At 37.7% G+C, this 23,222-nt stretch overlaps 1 protein-coding gene across 2 annotated transcripts in view; it reads right to left on the reverse strand.

Annotated features, from left to right (window-relative positions):
* The window catches only part of LOC123685257 (amyloid-beta-like protein), a 138,763-nt gene that overhangs the window by 76,656 nt on the left and 38,885 nt on the right, over positions 1 to 23,222 (reverse strand). For both annotated transcript variants that reach the window (XM_045624901.1, XM_045624902.1), the window contains exon 2: positions 21,462 to 21,665. In XM_045624901.1, coding sequence (XP_045480857.1) covers positions 21,462 to 21,665 — 204 coding nt within the window. The remainder of the gene's footprint in view (positions 1 to 21,461; positions 21,666 to 23,222) is intronic.

The raw sequence follows: 23,222 nt of genomic DNA on the forward strand, positions 1-23,222 counted from the left end.
ATATTACTTCGACGATAAGGACTCCTGAATGAGGATCAGCCAAGTTTTCCCAATCCACATTGAATCATTACATCCGTTTGTATTTCCTCCCTACTTTCGGCCGTGGAGCCATTTAGTCATTGTGATTTATATTTGTGGTTGTTTACTGAACCTTAACCGATGATATTGAAAGGAAAACGCTTGGGAAAATAGAGGAAAGTAGGTTCAAGATCAATTAATCGGTCTCGAGGGCCTTCCAGAATGGAAAACTTCTGTTCTTTTTATTTGGCGGTGGCCTTAGCCTGCCATCTGATACTTCCAAAGGGTAAGATATACGAGAGAACGTTCTGGAGATTTATTCTGTGTATTCAGATGAAGGAAGAGGGGCCATTGTATGATATATGCCTCTTCAGCAATCATAAAGTATCGGTGAACCAATAATTGATAGATAATTTATTTTATCTACTCCTATTCAATTATAAATTCATTATTCAACTGTTTTTGAGAAATTAATAGTATCTATTAACAAACATCGTGAGTTATAATAACTCACTACTATAACTCACTATAATAAATCGGAAAATATGGATCTGTGCTTCTATACTTCTCTGCTTCTATTCGATTGGCCGAAAGGGAACATTCCATTATTGTTATTGAGGGGAGGAATGTCCGAGGGAATGTCACTTTAATAATTTTGACGTTTTCAAATTAAGTTGATATCTAATTATTGTGAATGTTTTGCTGAAAACGATTAATTCAGATAGTGATGATGAAATATTATATAGGTATACATTTCCAAAAGACAAACAGCTAATGGTACCATACATAATTGCTTGCCCGAAAAAATATAAAGGAGTTTGTAGCAGTAAGGTCATTAAGTCGTCGTTTACAGGGAATGTTTTTTGGTATATTTCAATGCATTTTTTTAGGCAACTATTAAGGTTTTTCAATATAGTTCTATGTCTGTACTCTGTACTGGATTCGAGCTAGCCGAAGCTAGTTCGATTGTGATTGGTGACACTAAGTTTCCATCTCTCTTGTAGTCGGGATCGAGCATATATGTTTATTTCCCGTTCCTTTTGTCTATATTCTGAGTCTGTATTTTTTTCTTAGTATTTATTGATATAGTCGTAGATAAAGTATAGTATACAACTTGCGGTAATGGTCATAACTCACTTGATGAATTACAGCACTCGCCTGCGGCTCGTGCTGCAAACTTCATCTGCGTGAGTTATGACCTACATTACCGCTCGTTGAATAATATACTATTATTCCATCGAGAAAATGATTGAAATTTTTTAGGAAATTTCAGTTCCAAAAATGCACACTGAGAGCATTTTAATCATCTACGTTATCCAATCAATTCCTCTTGATATTCCTCTTTTCGCTTTCCATCACTTTCAAAATGAAATCTACTAGGTTTAATCAGTATAGTCCGCTACAACGATTTGAGGAGCTAACAGAAGAATTCATCAGGAGTTCAATGGACACCATCTATTATCCGAGATCCTTGTCTCAGAATTCATGATAAAATGTAATTGATAATTAATCTAATAGCGCCCTCTAGTCACAGCTTCGAAAAGTTTTTCCTTTGAAGGATCTCATTACTTCTCCTTCGCACTATGCTGGATAAGCTTTTCAATCTCACGAAGGTCTCTTTAAAAGATCGCTAGCTCCTTCAGGATATTCCCTGAATAGGAATATAAATCCTGTAATTTTCCACTTTCACTCAATTATTCGGTGTATGCTGGAATTTTCTCTCTTGAATGGAAATGTTACGGGCACCGTACTTGAATTTTTCCATCTCCATTATTTACATGTTTTCTTATGAGTTTTCTGTTGTTATAACGGGTGTTTTTTTTCGAGGTATATAACTTTAAGTTGGCATTACTGTTCAAGATGGTGACCGATTTAACAGCTGTCAAGTGACTTATTCTCAGTTTGGTTTGGCAATTCATCATGAATAGACTCACGCCTGAACAACGCTTGCAAATAGTGCAATTTTATTTCGAAAATAATGGTTCTGTGCGGAATACGTATCGCGCACTACGTCCATTTTATTTTGTTTAGCGATGAAGCGCACTTCTGGTTGAATGGCTACGTCAACAAACAAAACTGCCGCATTTGAAGTGAAGCTAATCCACAAGTGTATGTCGAAACACCGTTACATCCAGAAAAACTGACTGTTTGGTGCGCTTTATGGGCTGGTGGAATCATTGGTCCGTACTTCTTCAAAAACGATGATGGCCAGAACATTACAGTCAATGGTGATCGGTATAGAGCCATGATTTCTAAATTTTTCATTCCTGAATGTCCATGATGTCCAGGAGCTGCGGTTCCAACAAGACGGCGCAACATGTCACACAGCTCGTGCCACAATCGATTTATTGAAAGACACGTTTGGTGGCCGCCTATATAATTTCACGTTTTGGACCTGTGAATTGGCCTTCAAGATCATTTGATTTAACACCGCTAGACTACTTTCTGTGGGGCTATGTAAAGTCATTGGTCTATGCGGATAAGCCACAAACCCTTTTGACCATTTGGAAGACAACATTCGCCGTATTATTGCCGATATACGGCCACAAATGTTGGAAAAAGTCATCGAAAATTGGACGTCCAGATTGGACTACATCCGAGCCAGCCGTGGCGGTCATATGCCAGGAATCATATTTAAAATGTAATGCCAGAAGATTATCTTGCGGATAAATAAAATTCATGTCAATCGAATAATCCATTGTTGTTTTATTGCAATTTAAAGTTCTATAGCTCTAAAAAAAACAACCTTTATAATGTTCTGAAAGTCGTTTTGGTGACGGGTTTTCAACCAATTTTTATGGTGATGGGGACCGCTGATGGAATTGTCAGTATGGTAACTCAGTGATCCCTGCCATATACACCCTCCACCTCCACAGCGGATCGAGTCAGCAGAGGGTTTCATAATCTATTCTAGCAAATATTGTAAAATACTGCATGTCTGCATTTTAAGCTTCGTGCAAAATTTCATTAAGAAATTAAAAAAAACAAATTACAGGGTTCAGACTTTATCGAAGCTACAGAGAAAACAAACATAATAGGTACAGTTAAAGTAACAAATACGTAAAGTCGGAACAAGAGATGAATGTAGGTGTAGCCCCCAGAAAAGTGATGAAGTTCATTGAGACACTATTGCCTGACTGGTAAGCTGAGTGGACTGCACACGATGAACCGAATACAAAGCGAGGAAAAACACAACAGTCAGCTGGCAAGATTATGGCATCGGTATTCTGGGATGCGCAAGATATAATATTCATTGATTACCTCCAAAAGGGCCAGACCATCAACAACGATTTTTATATAGGGTTATTGAATCGTTTAAAGGATGAAATCGTTAAAAAACGGCCCCATTTGAAGAAAAAAAAAAGCTGTTTCATCAAGACAATGTGCCGTGTCACGAATCAATGAAAACAATGGCAAAATTACATGAATTGGGCTTCGAATTGCTTCTGCATCCACCGTATTCGCCAGATCTGGCCTTCAGCTACTTTTTCCTGTTTTCCGACCTCAAAAGGATGGTCGCTGGAAAGAAATTTAGCGCCAATGAAGAATTTATCGCAGAAACTGAGGCCTATTTTGAAGCAAAAGACAAATCGTACTACAAAAATGGTATCGAAAAGTTGGAAGATCGCTATAATCGCTGTATCGCCCTCGAAGGCAACTATGTTGAATAATGAAATCGAATTTTGCCAAAAAAATGTGTTTTACTATGGTAGACCGGGGACTTTTCAATTGGTCTGTTATTTATTATTTTTATATGCTGTTCAAAAATAGTAATTGTATGTTTTCTTGAGATGTAACTTTGTAGTATAATTGAGTAATTATATTCAGTAAAAAAATTACACGAATATAATTTATTCAGGTCTATGTTTGACGAAAAATCCGAATAAAACCGATTTGAAAACATAAAACCTTCGGCCCATTTCCATCAAATGAAATATGCCGTCAAGTTGCATAACCCTAATTATGAAGGGCAATCGGCAAAGGCGAAATCTTCAAATTCAATTACCAATTTCCAGGAAGCGAGATTCTATCAGGTCAAAGTGTCGGATATTCGAAGTACTCAGTTGAAGTAGCTGGGAAAATGCCATTATAATACGAAAAGCTGTTTTCCCGATGAAGTAGGTGCACATAGGATTCCAGTTTGCGAGTGCGTTTCACGAACAAGGGCTTGGAGAATGGCAGAAAGCCACTTTATTCTCTTCTGGATTCTAGTACGTTTGATCCAGATGCGAGATAATTAGTGTAGGTGTATGATTGGCTCTCTCGAATAACTGACTCAACACCGGTTTCACGCTGTATAATTACCCAGTGCTCGTCTGTTTGACACTAGGATATTTATTCGAAGGTATTCGACACTATACAGCGAGTTCAGAGTTGAGTTTTTTTGACAGCAGGTAGACCAATTAAGGTCACATTGAGTATCAAACAATACTTCTGAAATTGTTTGAAGGATGATACGTAATCTCCTTTCGAATTTCTCAATTCGAACGTATATTTTGCAGAATCGCTGGGATTCTAAATTAATTGCAGATGAAGACATAAACCCTGTATAACATTAGTGCCTTTCCGTATCATTCTCTGTTAGCCTTCAGGTCTAAATGCTCAAATCAAGCAAGAAACGAAATCGAACTTTCTCTCCTGAATATCAAATTGCAATAAAACAACGATGGATTATTCGATTGACATGAATTTTATTTATCCGCAAGACAATCTTGTGGCATTACATTTTAAATATGATTTCTGGCATATGACCGCCACGGTTGGCTCGGATGTAGTTTAATTTGGACGTCCAATTTTCGGTGACTTTTTCCAACATTTGTGGCCGTATATCGGCAATAACACGGCGAATGTTGTCTTCCAAATGGTCAAGGGTTTGTGGCTTATCCGAATAGACCAATGACTTTACATAGCCCCACAGAAAGTAGTCTAGCGGTGTTAAATCACAAGATCTTGGAGGCCAATTCACAGGTCCAAAACGTGAAATTAGGCGGTCACCAAACATGTCTTTCAATAAATCGATTGTGGCACGAGCAGTGTGACATGTTGTGCCGACTTGTTGGAACCACAGCTCCTGGACATCATGGTTGTTCAATTCAGGAATGAAAAAGTTAGTAATCATGGCTCTCTACCGATCATCATTGACTGTAACATTCAGGCCATCATCGTTTTTGAAGAAGTACGGACCAATGATTTCACCAACCCATAAAGCGCACCAAACAGTCAGTTTTTCTGGCTATATAACGGTGTTTCGACATTTACTTGAGGATTGGCTTCACTCCAAATGCGGCAGTTTTGTTTGTTGACGTAGCCATTCAACCAGAAGTGCGCTTCATCGCTAAACAAAATAAAATGGACGTAGTGCGCGATACGTATTCCACACAGAACCATTATTTTCGAAATAAAATTGCACTATTTGCAAGCGTTGTTCAGGAGTGAGTCTATTCATTATGAATTGCGAAACCAAATTGAGAATAAATCACTTGACAGCTGTTAAATCGGTCCCCATCTTGAACAGTAATGCCAACTTAAAGTTCTATACCTCGAAAAAGAACACCCGTTATATGATTGTCACCGGTTAATTTTTCTGAAATTTTTGTATGTTGTAGAAAATGACCTCCTGAACAAACAAGTCTATGGGCCCAACTCATCATAAACTAGTTTTCGAGATGCAGGGTGTCGAAGTTGAAAAATGGCATTTCTTCAAAGTAACATTTTTCGTTGGAAAAAATCTTAAGTGAAACACTTTTGCACGACAAATATTGCTGGTATGGTATGATACGAATTTTAGACTGGTTTTCGATGAAAATTATTGTTAGATACGGGGCGAGTCAAACATTATTCAAAATGAAATTCGTTTAGTTCAAAATTCACCCAGTAATTAAAAAATCAATAAATAAGTAAATAAGACGAATGAGTTTTGTGCTCAGAGGAATAAACAGTAATAGAGGGAGCATATGTCATTTTCAGTAAGCAAATTTTGTCCCCAGCATGAACTATCAAATTTGAGATGAAGCGCGCGGAAATGAAAACATATCAGTAATATCTATATTTCACTCAATTCGTGAGTTTCTTCACAAAGAACGCACTTCTTATGTCCCATAGTGAATCATCGTTTAATATCAACTCTAAATATATTGAAATGAATACCTAAATATATCAGAAATTGAGAAAACAAACTTCAAGCGCTCCAAACGACGTGAAACAACCGATGACACTAGGAGAGCAAAAGTTGCCAAACCTTGGATTTCAGCAGGTACATACAGAAAACAATAAATATTCTGCTTATTATAAATTCGACAATTAGGATAAATATCGGATTCCAAATATTCAAATTTGCATATTTAATCGGGAATCACTCGAATGAATATATTTCATTCAATATAATATACATTGATAACGATATAGTAAAATTGTGGATTTGAAAATATATCACAATCCGACAACCTAACCTAACCATGTTGGGGACATGTAAAAATATCGTTAACTCCCTCTATCTATGTTTACTACTCTATGGTTTGGTGTGACGAATGGATATAACTAGGAACTAGCGCTCGAAAATGGCAGGAAGTTTTGCGCGCAACTGCAGATATTACGAAATTAGTTATTCTTATCCTGTGGCGGAGATTCAAGCGATTCATTCATATTTTATCGCCAGTTCACAGGGCCACAGATGCGGTCTTCGAGGGCGCAAGGAAAGGAAAAGAGTAACATGTTTCAGCGGCGTCTCGAAAACTTTCTGAATCCCAGAAATATTTCATGTCACATTGGTCAAGTCACCGACAGCAAATGTGGAACTTGGGCGAAATGTTATATTAAATTTCTTATGACTGTTTTATGACTTTCTGCTGAACAACGTGATATCTCTGCGGAAAAGTACAATAAGAGATAATGGGAGGTTTTTGGCCTGCAGGAAATGGGAATTGTGCTTTTGTTCACACGTGCCATTAAGAATATTAGAGCGAACTGATGAAAAGGTCTGTTCGAGACTTCACTAGAGGAGATGAACTGGAAAAACCACATACAAAGCACCTCAAACAAAATTTTTTGTATATATTATCATCATAGTGAAAATTTTGGTATGAAAGTTTGCTGTTTCGCGAATGTCATTCGTCATGAGCGAGATTTTCGAAAAATCAACAAATATTCATGTAACATAGGACTTTTTATATTTTATCGATCAACATGTCCGTTTTGAATTATTGTGAAGGGTTTTTCAATGGAAATGACAATTTGAAATGGTTATAATGGCACCAGTGTATTATTTTTGACATTTCTTATGTCATTCAGTCATGAAAAGATACAGCCTTCAACAACGTTTAGAAATTGTTGAATTATTTAATCAAAATCAGTTCTCATTTGTACATACAAGAGTACCGTACTTGGTACCATTTTTGAATTTGTCTACAATACTTCGAATAGTGACTAGATTAACTAAATAAAGTGTCAATGAATTCTTAAAATTTTCTCGGTATTCACCTCAGAGTAATAAACATAGATAGAGGAAGCATATGACATTTTCAGTAAACAAGTTTTGTCCCCAACATGAACTATCAAATTTGACATGAAGCGCGCAGAAATTAAAACATATCAGTGATACGATATTTAACTCAATTCGCGAGTTTCTGCGCAAAGAACGCACTTATTATGTCCCAAAGTAAATAAGTGCTTCATATCAACTCAAAATATATTGAAATAAATACCTAAATATATCAGAAATTCAGAAAACAAACTTCGAGCGCGCCAAACGACGTGAAACAACCGATGACACTAGGAGAGAAAAGTTGCCAAACCTTGGATTTCAGCTGATAGATACAGAAAATAATAAATATTGTGCTTGTTATAAATTCCACAATTAGAAAAAATATCGGATTCCAAATATTTAAGTTTGCATATTTAATCGAGAATCACTCAAATAAATATATTTCATTCAATATTATATACGTTTATAATGATAAAGTAAAATTGTGAATTTGAAAATATACCACAATCCGACAACGTAATCTAACCATGTTGGGGACATGAAAAAATTACGTATACCTTGTTGAGTTCAACTCCTTGAAATTATCTCAGATTAATCTGGAACATCTCTTATAACACACCATGTGCAGGATTTGTTTACATATCTTCTCCTTTTCCACCAAATGTAAATATAAAATTACCTAAACTGACTATTTGATTAGACCTGTTTTTTTCTTGAACTCTCGTTTTTCAACCTGAAGCCAACATCCTCATTCATCTTCATTCCCAAAAACCCAATAAACACTCTATCTGATCTTTCATCTCCTAAAGTGCACTACCGTTTGGTCTCAAACAGTATTCAAACAGATCCTCAAGAATCTTGGACCTACGGAAATGAAGAGAAAGATGCAGATTCTATGGGCGCATATTGAAATTCACAGAGCACTAAGATATACGTATGAATATGGGAACATGTCGAGACTGAAATATATGAGATTCGGCACTATGATATGAAAAATATCTAGGATATGAATATTTCATGTTTACTAAGACCGTCATATGTGGAATTTTTGCTATTTTCTCATAGAAAGCAATATTTCTACTTGCGTCCCGGTTCTACTCATTAAGACTTATGAAACTCGGGTTTATGGACTCAGAAAGTGCTGTTTGCTCTTCGCAAAGATGCAGAATTCTCTGTACAGGTATGTGACAGTGGATGAAACATGAAATTATCAGTACTCCTGAGTCGAAGAAAGCGTCAGCTGAGTGGAAAGAAGTCTGTGAATGCTGTCCAAAGAGACCAAAACTTTCTCCAAGACAAATATGTATGTAACAAATATAGGGTGTTTTTTTTCGAGGTATATAACTTTAAGTTGGCATTTCTGTTCAAGATTGCAACCGATTTAACAGCTGTCAAATGATTTATTCTCAGTTTGGTTTGGTAATTCATCATGAATAGACTCACGCCTAAACAACGCTTGAAATTGTGCAATTTTATTTCGAAAATAATGGTTCTGTGCGGAATACGTATCGCGCACTACGTCCATTTGATTTTGTTTAGCGATGAAGCGCTACGTCAACAAACAAAACTGCCGCATTTGGAGTGAAGCTAATCCTCAAGTGTATGTCGAAACACCGTTACATCCAGAAAAACTGACTGTTTGGTGCTCTTTATGGGCTGGTGGAAACATTGGTCCGTACTTCTTCAAAAACGATGATGGCCAGAGCGTTACAGTCAATGGTGATCGCTATAGAGCCATGATTACTATCTTTTTCATTCTTGAATTGAACAACCATGATGTCCAAGAGCTGTGGTTCCAACAAGACGGCGCAACATGTCACACAGCTTGTGCCACAATCGATTTATTGAAAGACACGTTTGATGACCGCCTAATTTCACGTTTTGGACCTGTGAATTGGCCTCCAAGATCTTGTGATTCAACACCGCTAGACTACTTTCTGTGGGGCTATGTAAAGTCATTGGTCTATGCGGATAAGCCACAAACCCTTGACTATTTGGAAGACAACATTCGCTGTATTATTGCCGATATACGGCCACAAATGTTGGAAAAAGTAATCGAAAATTGGACGTCCAGATTGGACTACATCCGAGCCAGCCGTGGCGGTCATATGCCAGAAATCATATTTAAAATGTAATGCCACAAGATTATCTTGCGGATAAATAAAATTCATGTCAATCGAATAATCCATCGTTGTTTTATTGCAATTTAAAGTTCTACAGCTCTAAAAAAACACCCTTTAGAATTGTGGCCATAACAAGGCCAAACCCAAAATTTTTCAAAAAGACCTGAAATGAATTTTAAAACGCAGACAAAAATGATTACCACGTTTCCTCTACCTTCGGTAGATTCGGAAGCAATGTAAAACGGTCTTATTAATCGACCCATACGTTTAAACCTTAATGAAGCACAATCATCACACTGTAACAATGAGCAGTTATGATGCCCGACTTCCTTCTTTAACGCTTAAAATATTGTGGCATAAAGCTGCATCGGAAACAAGGTCTTTACTCGGCTCGTTTCAGGTGATAATTTACTGTTATCTTTGCCGCATTATATTAAATAAAGGTTCCGTCGAAGAGAATAAGCCAGAACCTGTTCTATTGTTCGATTGTGGGACGTATTACGTTGGCGTCAGCCTGAGTTTCCGGGGCCCATTTAAAAGCTCCAACAGAAACACATGATATAGCAGAAGGTGGATAACGAACGGAGGATTTTTTCTGCCAGTCAGGAATTCCCAGAGGAAAATATCCCTCTGCTGAAATTTTTATACGGACGGTGCTAATTCTGAATCGACCGAGTCTTATGGAGTTCTATAGTGCAATATCGAGATGCTGGTTCATTATTTTGTAAATTTTAATGATGTACATAGGCGTTCAACTTTGATTCTGCCGTTTTTTCCGAAATTCCAGGTTTTATTGTAACAAACCCTTACTGGCACAGAGATTTTGTAATGATTACACAAACCTTCTGAGTGGCATACTGCCATCTGCTAGAGCAGATCAAAATAGGCTAATAGCCTGACTGCAAAAGAGAAGTTCTACGGTTCTACGATTGACCACTTTCGCAACATGGGGTCTAGCATTGTCATGCTGTAAAAACACTTTATCATGTCTCCCGATGTATTGCGGCCGTTTGCCTTTCAATGCTCGCTAAAACGCATTAATTGCGTTCATTAACGATCGCCTGGAATTGTTTTAGTTGGTTTGAACAACTAATAATACACTTCACTGATCTGGCCCCACCAAATACTGAGCATGATCTTGGAAACGTGAATATTCGTTTTGGCCGTCGATGTGTTAGCATGGCCGGGATATCCCCATGATTTTCTACGCTTGGGGTTATCGTAATGAACCATTTTTGGTCTCCAGTCACAATGCGATGCAGTTTGCTGTTCACAAGCAATCAAACGCCGTTCAACATCTCTCGTCTTCAACTCGTACGGCACCCAATTTCCTTGTTTCTGAATCATTCCCATGACTTTCAGGCGTTTTAAAATAGCTTGTTGCGTCATTCCTAATGATCCTGCCAATTCTTGTTGCATTTGACACGAGTCTTGATCAAGTAATGCTTCCAATTCTGCATCTTCGAAAACCTTCTCTCTTCCACTGCTGGTTTTCGACATCAAAATCACCATTCTTGAAGCGTTGACACCACTCTCGGCACGTTCTTTCACTAAAAGCGGCCTCGCCATAGGTATTTGAGAGCATTCAATGAGCCTCAGCTGTAGATTCCTTCAAATTAAAGCAGGAAATTAAAACCCCCCGCAAATGACGAGTAAGCTGACATGTTTAATAGAGAATACCTTCATGATGCAGACACAAATCGACTAATATTTCGATAGCGTTATGTTTACAAATACCTAAGCTTATTGTATGACATCTACGATCTATTTATTTCGACTACCACTTACAGCTACAGCCATCTATTAGCAAAACGGCGGAAGCAAAGTTTTACAACTAATATTTGGTTGTCAAAGTTGTGTTACCAGATAATGATGAGCTCCAAAAAGTCTACCGCCACTCACCTTAGGAAACTGCACGTTTTGCTCCTAGTTAACCCTCAACCTCGATCTCTGCCAGGCCGATATACTCGATAAATTAATATAAGCAACTACAAATATGACCAACGCTCAGAATTAATGGAGAGTTGGGTTCATCAGTCAACCATAATTTGAAAAGAGGGAAGAAAGAAGTGATGAGGAATGGTTTATCAGCCTTCTGTTGTTCCAGAAACGTGCTTGCCAGTGTCGAAACTTGGAAGAATGGCAGTTCATACAAAACGCCACAATGTTTTGGTACACTATTCAGCGAATTGAATTTCTGACGTAATTTATACGTCAATAAATAACACTCCCCACAACAGCGCGTCTGGGGTCCATTTAAATGGGAGCAGAAGAGAGCGTGATTGGAATGGAGAAATGGGAGTTATATCTGAGGAGGGTTTTGGAGGGTTCGATTTCTTACAGCGATGAGTTTACTACACTCGAACGGCGGGTGTTGAGAAATAGTGCAATATACAGGGTCATCCACGAAAGGTTAATCATGAAGAACTAAAGGGAATTCAATTCCGAAAATTGACTACACACATAAATAATTCAACTCCAAGAATCCCTTTGACGCTTCTCGACCTAACTTGACATACATTTTTAACTTGTTGAAGGTTGAAATTGCTTAAAATTTCAGTGGGAATAATCTGGAAGCCTTAAAGATTTGGAGTTTCACTTGTTGTTGCAATCGGAAAGATCTGGAAGATTTCTTGGAAGTCGAATTTGATTGGTTGCAATTCTTTTATGTTTGTTTTTTTTGCGTTTTAAAGCCTAGAATTCAACAACGTAAAGGTGGTTTCTTATCGAGACAAATTGTTAATCGTCTTGAACCTAACCAATCTTCTGTAGTATGGTGTTATCAGGTATGGTCTAGATAAAGTCAAGAACTGCTTCTTCAATTAATGGTTTCAAGAGACCGATTCTAGAGTTCGTGATCGATAGCTGATAAATGGTTTCGAAACAAAGGACACCCCTTCGTATAGTTTACTGTCGAATAAGAGCTTTTAGCTTGTAGTCCTATCGACCACATCTTGTGCTTCTGCTGATAGCTGTTGTCTTTCAACAGGAGCTGGAGCAGTTGGTTGAAATGTCAAGCTACTTGGCTTGATGAATACACACAGAGGGAGACAAATATCTGCTTAGTTAAAAAGCATTTCCCTCATAAAAAGATGGGTCAAGGGGGACTAATGCCATAGCGACCTTGTCCACCGAATCTCAATCAGTCAAATTTTTATTTATGGACACATATGAAGCAAGTTGTCTATCTTGTTGAAAATAACTTGATAGAATTCCAGATGCAGGAAACCAAATAAGAAACGACCCAAATCTAACCTGTCGAGTAGCCAAAAATGGACATTTCGAACAATTATTATAATCTCATGATTTTCCTTTTCATTAATCAAATTGATGAAAGTTGATACAATGTTCATAGTTCGAATAATTTTCTGACTTTAACAAGAAGAAGAGTTTTTTCAAAATGTTTGTAACGTCTGAACGAAAACGGACTGGACCTATCTATTGGAATATCGTACGATATTAATTATCTATCTGGTTAATGTATCACCAAAAATGTCATCAACATAACCATTGTCAAACAGAAGATTTCCACGATATTATGTAGGAATCATAATCGAAAGTAACCCAAGGAGAATGCATGTCATCGAGGGAGTATCAAGTATCAGCTGAAAGTATCAAGTTAGGCTGAAAAACAGAAGATTTTCCTAGTTGGCGTGGAAATCTACTTTTTCGGAGTACCCGTGGAGGAAGTAGTTAGGATTTTGTCCGCTGGGTGGCGCATCGCAGTAATCATACTGCTTTGCGTCTGCCAGCAGTGCCTACTACTTCGTTTGTTTGTCATCTTGGGTTGAGTTATGCGGTACTGATGATCCCTAACAAGGGCGAAACCGGTATATCGCTACTCTCCTTCGATGACATGCATTCTCCTTGGGTTACTTTCGATTATGATTCCTACGTAATACGTGGAAATCTTCTGTTTGACAATGGTTATGTTAATGGCATTTTTGCTGATACATTAACCAGATAGACAATTAATATCGTACGATATTATAACATACAGGGAAATTGTACTTCTTTTTCTTTTTGTATCTTCTTCAAAAAATGCTTAAGTAAATTAAAAAGCAATTCATCCTTCCGATAATCCAATATCGCGCATCGTTTGAAGCAGAGCGCTTCCAAGGCCGCCAGTTTCCGTCTTAATCAACCCCAGCTTGTCGATAATGAACTGGAAGAGCATAAACAATGTCCCCACACCTTCTAGCTAATCGAATTGACCCGAAAAAGCGGCAGGGACATAAATTTTCCGCACTCCTTCTCTCTTTTAACAGTCCTTAAATTTCGCGTTGGCGTCAGACCTCAGTTTTGGCGAACGCAGCAGTTGATGCCTTTTGTTCGACGCCATTTAAGTGCCTGCCTTGCCTTTTTGTCCGGCCGTCTTCCCAACTTCTTCAAGATGCCACACACGTTACGCTGTTAGTGGGATAATGGCTTCGATTTTAGATTTCGACATTGAAAAGAATGAAATGTTGAGGCTCGAGGCGAGAAATAGGTCGAATTTAGAGAAAAATGTAATGATCTTATTGGGAGTTGTTGCGAAGATGGAAGTTGAACTCGTTTCGTTCAGTTTCCGATGTACAGGGTGGTTGAAATTTGATTCCTATTGATGGGATCTAGGGATTCGTCAAGCTCGAGAAAAATTACATACTTGAGCTTGACTTGATATCAAGCTGCTTGATATTGCTTGAGCTTGATATGCACGCGTAGCACGGCATATATTTCTGCAATTCCCTGCGCGCTTTGACCAAATAAGGGGATTCTTTGAGCACCGAGAGACCAAAACATTAGCCAGTGTAACTTTATCAGTAGTTTTCTCACATTTCTATGGAATCCATTGGTAGATTTTGGTAGTTTCAGAAATATCTCTCCAAACTTGGCCAAAATGGCCAAGGATTTTTTATCAACGCCAGCATCTTTTGCTCCTGTTGAAAGACAATTTTCCAGAGCTGCTCTTACAGTTACAAAAACCCGCAATAGGTTAGGCGACAAATCTATAAGATGCCTAATGTGTCTTAGATCCTGAATGAAAAATTATGAAGTCAAACAAAGCCTGGAGGTTTCTCAATATTAAGAAACTTTATTCTTTTATTATTTTTCATTTCGTTATGAGTTAAAGTGACTTGATCTATGTTTCTCTTTAAAAAAAGTTGAAATTTTCGGTACTTTTATACAATAAGTTTAATAAATATAAGTGTTTTTTGCAAGGTTCCTTATCAGTTCATCATTTTTTATTGATTTGACACTACACAATAAAACTGCTAAAAATCAAGTAGCTTGATATGATTCAAGTACTTGATGAATAAATACTTATAGATTGAAAAACTACTACTTGACTTGAGCTTGACTTCAAAATCAAGTCAAGCTTAAACCAAGTAGCTTGAAAATCAAGCCAAGCCTCTAGTAACAATTTCTACACATCTATCACAACTTACTGAACTTCTTTCACTGTATTCTTTCCGCCGTCATCATTGCTGCCACCCTGACATATTTTCTCCTCTTCTTGATATCGATCTGGATTATATCCTTCCAAGTTTTTTGTGGTTTCTCTGATCTCTGTTTTGATTGGTTTTTTAATTTCAGGGAAGGTTCATTTCTTTTTCTCAATCTGTTCCAAAAGTCTATTGATAATAATAAACTGACGATCTGCAGACCTAAAGCTCTGAACGAAAGCGTGTAGTATCACGTTACAATAACGATAATTTTTTTTTATTTCCTGACAAATATCCGAATATTTTAATTAAAATTCGAAACGCCAGGAATCAGGAACTGGTGTATATAGATGATGATTATACCGGACGGGTCAATTTGTTAACCCAAATGCAGCTGGGTCTACATCCAAATGGAAACTGCTGAATAATTCACGTTTATAGGCATTTCGCATTTCATACGGTCGACTAGACAGCAATTTATCTGACGCTTGTAGTTGGCGCGGCGCGATTACAAAATTACTTTGACAAATAAACAAATTCGATGCCGGATTTCACCGCCGGCCGTATTTCAAGGCCAATTTGGCATTAAAATTTGAACAATGTTGTTTGGTGCGCTGAGAGAGGGGGAGTTTGATGGTTTCTAACTATTAAATTGTTATTTTGAAATAATTTTATCGAGAGGGAACACCACCACGTGGCATTCAGTGATCTGTCAATATTTGTCCATAGAAAAAGGGACGAAACTAATGTGCGGTGTTGCTAGAAGGATTGAATGATCAGTAGAAGTTAGGAATATATAAACTGACAAAGAAACTGCAACACCCAGAAGGAGCTGTTTAATGTAAAACATAGATAGTAAAGCAAGGAGCAAATTATTGAATTTGTACAAAAAAATCGTGAAGGTTTTTTCGTGTAAACAATTTTTGTTATCTAAATATTGTTGTCGTTTTTTGCAATTTCTTTAAATTTTACAACAAACCGGCAGTTCGAGGAGATCCAAAGTCGATGTTTAGTTGTTGTTAAAATGCCTAGAGCACGTGTACGCGGAATTCATCGCCAGCTAAGGGAATTTGAAAGAGGTCGAATTATTGGTCTCCAGGAGGCGGGGTTGTCATTTCGAGAAATCGCTAACCGTACGAACAGAAATCTAACTACTGTTATGAGATGTTGTCAAGTGTGGTTTGATAATGCCCAAAATCGAAGAATAATAGACACCGGACGTCGAAGGGTGCACAAATGAAGTTCAAGATCGGAGTCTATGACTTATGGCCATTAGAGACCGATTTGCGGCAATTCGATCTTTGGATCATAAGTGGTAAGGAGAACAAGGCCATCCTGTAACTGTCCAAACGGTTTATCGCCGGATAAGGTTTTTTGGACTGCAGCATTATCGACCCCATCTTGTGTTACCTCTGACGGTTGAGCATCGCCGGCAACGATTACAGTGGTGCAGAGAACGTCAACATTGGAAAGTGGAATGGCATCAGGTCGTCTTTTCTGATGAATCTCGATTCTCCTTGGGTGCACATGATGGCCGATGAAGGGTTAGACGACGTCGATGAGAAAGACGTGAACCTCAGTTTGATGTTGAGCGTCATGTACACCGGACAGTAGGCGTTATGGTATGGGGTGCTATTGCACATGCAAGTAGGTCACCTTTAGTCTTTATTCGAGGTAACATGACAGCGCTGCGTTACCTTCAAGAAATAGTGGAGCCATATGTTCTTCCTTACCTTAACCGGCTCGACAATCCAATAATTCAGCAAGATAATGCCCGACATGTTGCCAGAGTTAGTTTAAACTTTTTCGAAGCGACCCATGTGAATCTTTTGCCATGGCCGCCCAGATCTTTTGATCTTTAGCCCATAGAGCATGTTTGGGACATTATGGGTAGAAGGCTTGGAAATCTACTTTAGCTCACACGGACTTTGGCGGCTCTGAGACATGAAGTACAGGTGGCTTGAGATAGTATCCTCAAAGAAGAAATAGACCATATTATTGCACCAATGCCGATACGTGTTGGGGAGTGTATAGATAATCGTGGTGGACAGACACATTATTAACAAATTTATCAAAAGAAAATTGTGAACCCTTCGTTTTTTTCTCTAAATTTCAATCATTTACTATACTATATCTGTTTTACTAAACAAAATTTAAATTTAAACAGCTCTTTCTGCTTGTTGCAGTTTGTTTGTCAGTTAGTATATTAACATAATTTTAACTTTCGTCGAAAGCAATAATGAACAGCAGAGCGAGCAAATATCCCCAGGTTTGGTGAAAGCTTCAAGCTCTAGCAAAAAGTATTTGCTTGGCTTGGTAGATACTAAAATCTCACTAGGTGTGACGTAATCCCATTGCTGAAATAAATACACTACATCTCTTACCACCGAGTTGACTCCACGTTTTACGACTTTCTTGAAGGTAGACACGACAACAATTCATTACAATGCTTGCACTTCCATAATTCCTATCAGCAATGTCACGAGAACTGTCCTAGAACACGCAACCAAACCATTCCCCCCTTGATAAATGAGCCATATTGGGTTATTACATTCCGAAATCTTGGACCTCCAATTTGTTTTTTTTTTCGCTTCTCTATAATTCCATTTGGATCCCGAAATTATTCAATTTTCGGTTATTACGAAATATTTCGTGATTTCTGAACGTAACACTCCGCATAATAAATTTCGGGTGTTTATTTGTCAACATCTCACAGTAATGAACATAGATAGAGGGAGCATATGCCATTTTCAGTAAGCAAATTATGTCCCCAACATGAACTATCAAATTTGACATGAAGCGCGCGGAAATGAAAACATATCAGTGATACGATATTTCATTCAATTGGCGAGAATCTCCACAAAGAACGCACTTCTTATGACCTATAGTGAATCAGAGTTTCATATTAACTCAAAATATATTGAAATAAATACCAAAATATATCGAAAATTCAGAAAACAAACTTCAAGCGCGCCAAACGACGTGAAACCACCGATGACACTAGGAGAGCAAAAGTTGCCAAACCTTAGATTTCAGCAGGTAGATACAGAAAATAATAAATATTCTGCTTATTATAATGTCGACAATTAGGAAAAATACCGGATTCCAAATATCCAAATTTGTATATTTAATAGGGAATCACTCAAATAAATATATTTCATTCAATATAATATACATTCATAAGGATATAGTAAAATTGTGTATTTGAAAATATATCACAATCCGACAACGTAATCTAACCATGTTAGGGACATGTAAAAATTGTGTATATTCCCTCTATCTATGTTTATTACTCTATGGTCCACAGAGTAACTTTTCAATACCTTTTCTATAAAAAGAATTGTCTTTGATTTCGAAATTGGTCTCTGCTAATCAAAGGAAACAAGGCATTTTCGATTCTGATCCCCGTTTTACAGGAATGAACATGATTTTTTCGGTCGATATCTGACAGAGGATGAAACATGGATTCATAAGTACATTCTTGAGTCGAAAAGAATGTTAGCTCAGTGAAAAACAGTCGGAGAAAGCCCTCCAAATCGACCAACACCCCAAACATCAGCTAGCAAGGTTAATGCAATCCTATATTGTCCATTGACTAAGTGGACAAAGGTAGAACCATGAAAGGTCGATATTACATAACGTTATTAGACTGATTGAGAGCAGAAATTAAGGAAAAACTACCTTCAATGCAAAAAAAAAGACGTGACAATGCTTCTTGTCAAAAATCTATGAGAATCATAGTTCAACTGCTTGGTCATCAAGCTCATTCTTCAGATCAGACCACCAATGATAGCTGGCCTCCTTCAGACGAAAGAATGCTCCAGGGAAAGCCATTTGGCTCTAATGGAGAAGTGTTTACCAGGGCAGAAGCATGTTTTGAAAGAAAGACGAATCTTCCTACAGAAAAGGTAGAGGAGTATTTGTATAACTCTCGAAGGTTGTTGGCGAATGTTGACGAATGAAGTTGAATTTTGAAAAAGAACTGTGTTTTTACTGGTGAGCCAAAAAGTCATTTGGTGAAGTGCTCTATAACGGGTATTTTTTTTTCGAAGTATATAACTTTGAGTTGGCAGTACGCCTGAACAACGCTTGCAAATAGAGCAATTTCATTTCGAAAATAATGGTTCTGTGCGGAATACTTATCGCGCACTACGTCCATTTTATTTTGTTTAGCGATGAAGCGCACTTCTGATTGAATGGCTACGTCAACAAACAAAACTGCCGCATTTGGAGACACGTTTGGTGACCGCCTTATTTCACGTTTTGGACCTGTGAATTGGCCTCCAAGATCTTGTGATTTAATACCGCTAGACTACTTTCTGTGGGGCTATGTAAAGTCATTGGTCTATGCGGATAAGCCACAAAACCTTGACCATTTGGAAGACAACATTCGCCGTGTTATTGCCGATATACGGCCACAAATGTTGGAAGAAGTCATCGAAAATTGGACGTCCAGATTGGACTGCATCCGAGCCAGCCGTGGCGGTCATATGCCAGAAATCATATTTAAAATGAAATGCCACAAGATCATCTTGCGGATAAATAAAACTCATGTCAATCGAATAATCCATCGTCGTTTTATTGTAATTTAAAGTTCTATAGCTCTAAAAAAAAACACCCTTTACAAAACATCAAAGACGCCTCCTATCTTCGCGGTATAAATAACTATTTTACGTGTTGTTAGTTCCTAAGGTTACGAAACCGTGGAATAATTCATCCATGATACACCTCATCCTGAAGATTCTTACTCGTTCCTATGTGAGGCTCCTCCATCAGCCACCGTAATATTCATTAAAATCCATCGAAGCACACGAGAAACTTCCTGCTTTTCATAAGAGATTCATGGTAATCAAATGGCGCCATCTAGAACGGCGGGGTTGCTTGCTCAACCCCCATCGGGGGTAGTTGCTATAGGGGTTGGCGACACTCGTTGCAGGGTACCTATAGTAACCATCGATCGAGCCTTTCTTTCAGGCCAATTTAAATTCCTCGAGGAAGTGCGTCATTTTCCGATCATAACTTGACGCATAAGGAAAATCGAGGGTGTGTTCCTCGAGCCAGAATGAGTCACTGTAGTGTTTGCTCAATTGTCGTATGTATATGGAGGGTGGAAAAAAACGCCCCAGTTATCTATAGATGGGGGGGAAGAGATTGCGTTATTTTTAATTCACCTACCCAGGTCAGTTTGTAATTTTATGCGGTGAGTTAATTTGAGGGTCATTTCGCATGAGTGAGATCAATTTCTTGTAATGCTTTTAAGCGGGGTGTTCCTAAATAGGAGGTACAAAGAGAATGAAGAGATTCCTTGGGTTATTTTGAAGGAAAAAGTCCCATAAACATGTGCCCTCAAACGCTTTGTTTTTGGGATACAGAGTTTTTCGTGTAGTCCTACTTTTTTTGTGATGATTATACCAGTTTATCGAATCTTCATTAGAGATTGGGTAAATAAGTACCAAAACTTATAACTCATTCATTCATTACAGCTTAATATCTGGATCTTTATAATAATTTAGATTTTCCTGAGAATAACTAGAATATTGTTTGAAATTTTCTCTTAAAATTGGTAGCAGATATGACAAAACTTCAAGAAACCAAACAGTGTTGTAATGAAACGAAATTTCTCTTTGAATTTTTCTAAATTACCAGTGGTCCATCAAAAAAAAGTTCTGGAGGGAAGAAACGGCCACTGTTCCAGAAAAAATATCACCCTATAGATTTGCATTCAAAATTAGCGTATGACATGATGAAAACTTCCAATTGGAACATTTATGCTAAATTTTAGTTGAATATCTCGTGCTATGAAAAAAACTTGAAAAGAAATCAACCCTTAACACCCTGTATCTCAAAAACAGTATATTTTTAGGCCTTTTTTCTCAAAATGATCCAAGGAAAATGTCATTTTCGTTTGTACCTCCAATTTAGGAACGTCCTGTATAACTCTCTTTCATCATGAAATGAGCCGAAAAGGAAATATTACCAAAAAACTTATTTTGAGCGCCATTTTTCCAATTTGGTGGCATGACCGGGAAAGATACGAGGAGGCAAAGTTGAAATTCGGAAAGGGCAGATCAAAATCTATAGAATCACCAATTTTCAAAACTTGGAATTTTCGAAGATGATAACTTTAGTAACCGTCTATGACATCATTGATGAATATTATATATAATCATGGACCTAGACGGATCCCTTGTGGCACTCCAGAGGTATAGTGCTAACTCAATATCTAGTTAACAGTGCCACTCACAAATATACATCCAATATTATCGCCATAGTTTTGAAGTCAATACGAATCTATGTCACCATCGATAAATATTATATTATAATCCTGGACCCAGATGGGACCCCTGTGGAACCCCAGAGGTAGCCACAAATGCTGCAGATCTATGTAGATAATCATGAAATCAATAAACTTACCTTTTTACAATAGGATAAAATGTCCATCTTATCCTTGGAGCAGGAAACCTTAGAGCTGAGGTCGGAAATCCATTGACCTTGTTCGTTCATGAACTTGGGATGGTAAGCTTCTTGCTCCCCGTGAGCACCAGCATCACAAAGCATCGCCACTTGCGATTCGAAGTGCGAGACAGTACCGCCGAGGCCGCTGTTGTCTGGATGACCCTGAAAATGAAAAAAAAAATTTTTAGATATTAAAGCATATCATATAATATCTAGAAAATAACACTACAATTTTTACACAATAGTTTAATACTTCCTTCTGCTCGGGAAATATTCCGAACGCAAAGATTATTCAATAAAATCAGATTGGGAAATGAAAAAAAAAATGATCATCTACTTCGGAACCTTCAGAGTTTTATACGAAGGGGAATACAAAAAAAAACATAAATCTGAAACAACTTCGAACAATATTTCATACAGTACCACCAGCATTACAGGTTTGAAATTTCAAAATTCCGATTTTTCAAAATTTGAGTCCTTAATTTTTCTCTTTAAAAATTCAAGAGATTTTAGGATCAATTTGGTATAACTACAAACTTTCGTAAAAAGTTTGATGCACATAACTCCCATAGTTTCCATAGAAAAGCTCTGGTCGTGGACCAACGAATTTTTAATTCGATTTTTGGATTCTACACATTCCAAAACCTAACCTTACAGTCTGAGACTACTCTAGCTCAAAATTCTGGAATTAGAACATTGTGACGATATGTTAGAGCGATAAGCTCGGGAAACAAACATTGATACAAACCGAAAGATAACCCTGGCTAGGAAAAAACAGCATAAGTATGAGAATCTTCAGCACAAACTTTATAACAGACAAGTCGCTGAAAACTATTCTCCACATGAAATTATTTTGAATCGAGAATTGAGATTTTCAGTAGTTAATACACACATCGGAAAAGTCTAAGGATATTTCAGTATATCTCGCATGGTAAATCGCATATTGCTTTTATCTCAAGTTTTTTGCAGACTATCAATTGAAATCATCATGCGGAATGAATTTTGGTTGTATACATATGCTAGCCAAGAAAATATGGGAGATATGATAAAAATAAAAAAAAATGAATGTCGCAGTTAAAATTTCTGTATTTGATTTTAATCATTTCATGCATTCGTTAGATCGATTTTGGGTTATAACATCGACAATATTTTTCTATCAACTCCTTTTTATTATGGAACGACATCATTTAACTTTGGAAGAGATGAATCGAGTGGTTGGTTTACTTGAAGGGGGCATGAGACAAGTCGATGCAGCTGAGCGAATGGGTGTTTCACAAAGTGTTATAAGTCGTTTGTGGAGGCGTTTCAGAACAACTGGAAATCCTGCCGAAAATCATCCAGGACGTGGACGTTGTACAACTGCTATTCAAGACAGATTTTTGGTTTTGACCGCCCGAAGGCAACCCACTATAACGGCTCCTGAGTTGGTTATGGAATTTCAACGGGCTCATAATTTGACCATTGGGCGAGATACTGTGAGGAATCGTCTTCATGAAGCCGATCTTCATTCCCGACGGCCCATTAGGTGTCCACCATTTTCCAGAGGAAATCGCGCTGCAAGATTGAATTGGTGTCGTGAGTTTCAAAATTGGGGTGTCAATGAGTGGTCCACAGTTTTATTCACAGATGAATCAAGATTCGGATATCATCCAGATTCTCGTCGAATAAGACTATGGAGACGATCTGGTAATTTAGAACGCTTGAGACACGTCCAGGAAG

The sequence above is a fragment of the Harmonia axyridis genome, chromosome 7 (assembly GCF_914767665.1).
Source record: "Harmonia axyridis chromosome 7, icHarAxyr1.1, whole genome shotgun sequence".
Classification (NCBI taxonomy): domain Eukaryota; kingdom Metazoa; phylum Arthropoda; class Insecta; order Coleoptera; family Coccinellidae; genus Harmonia; species Harmonia axyridis.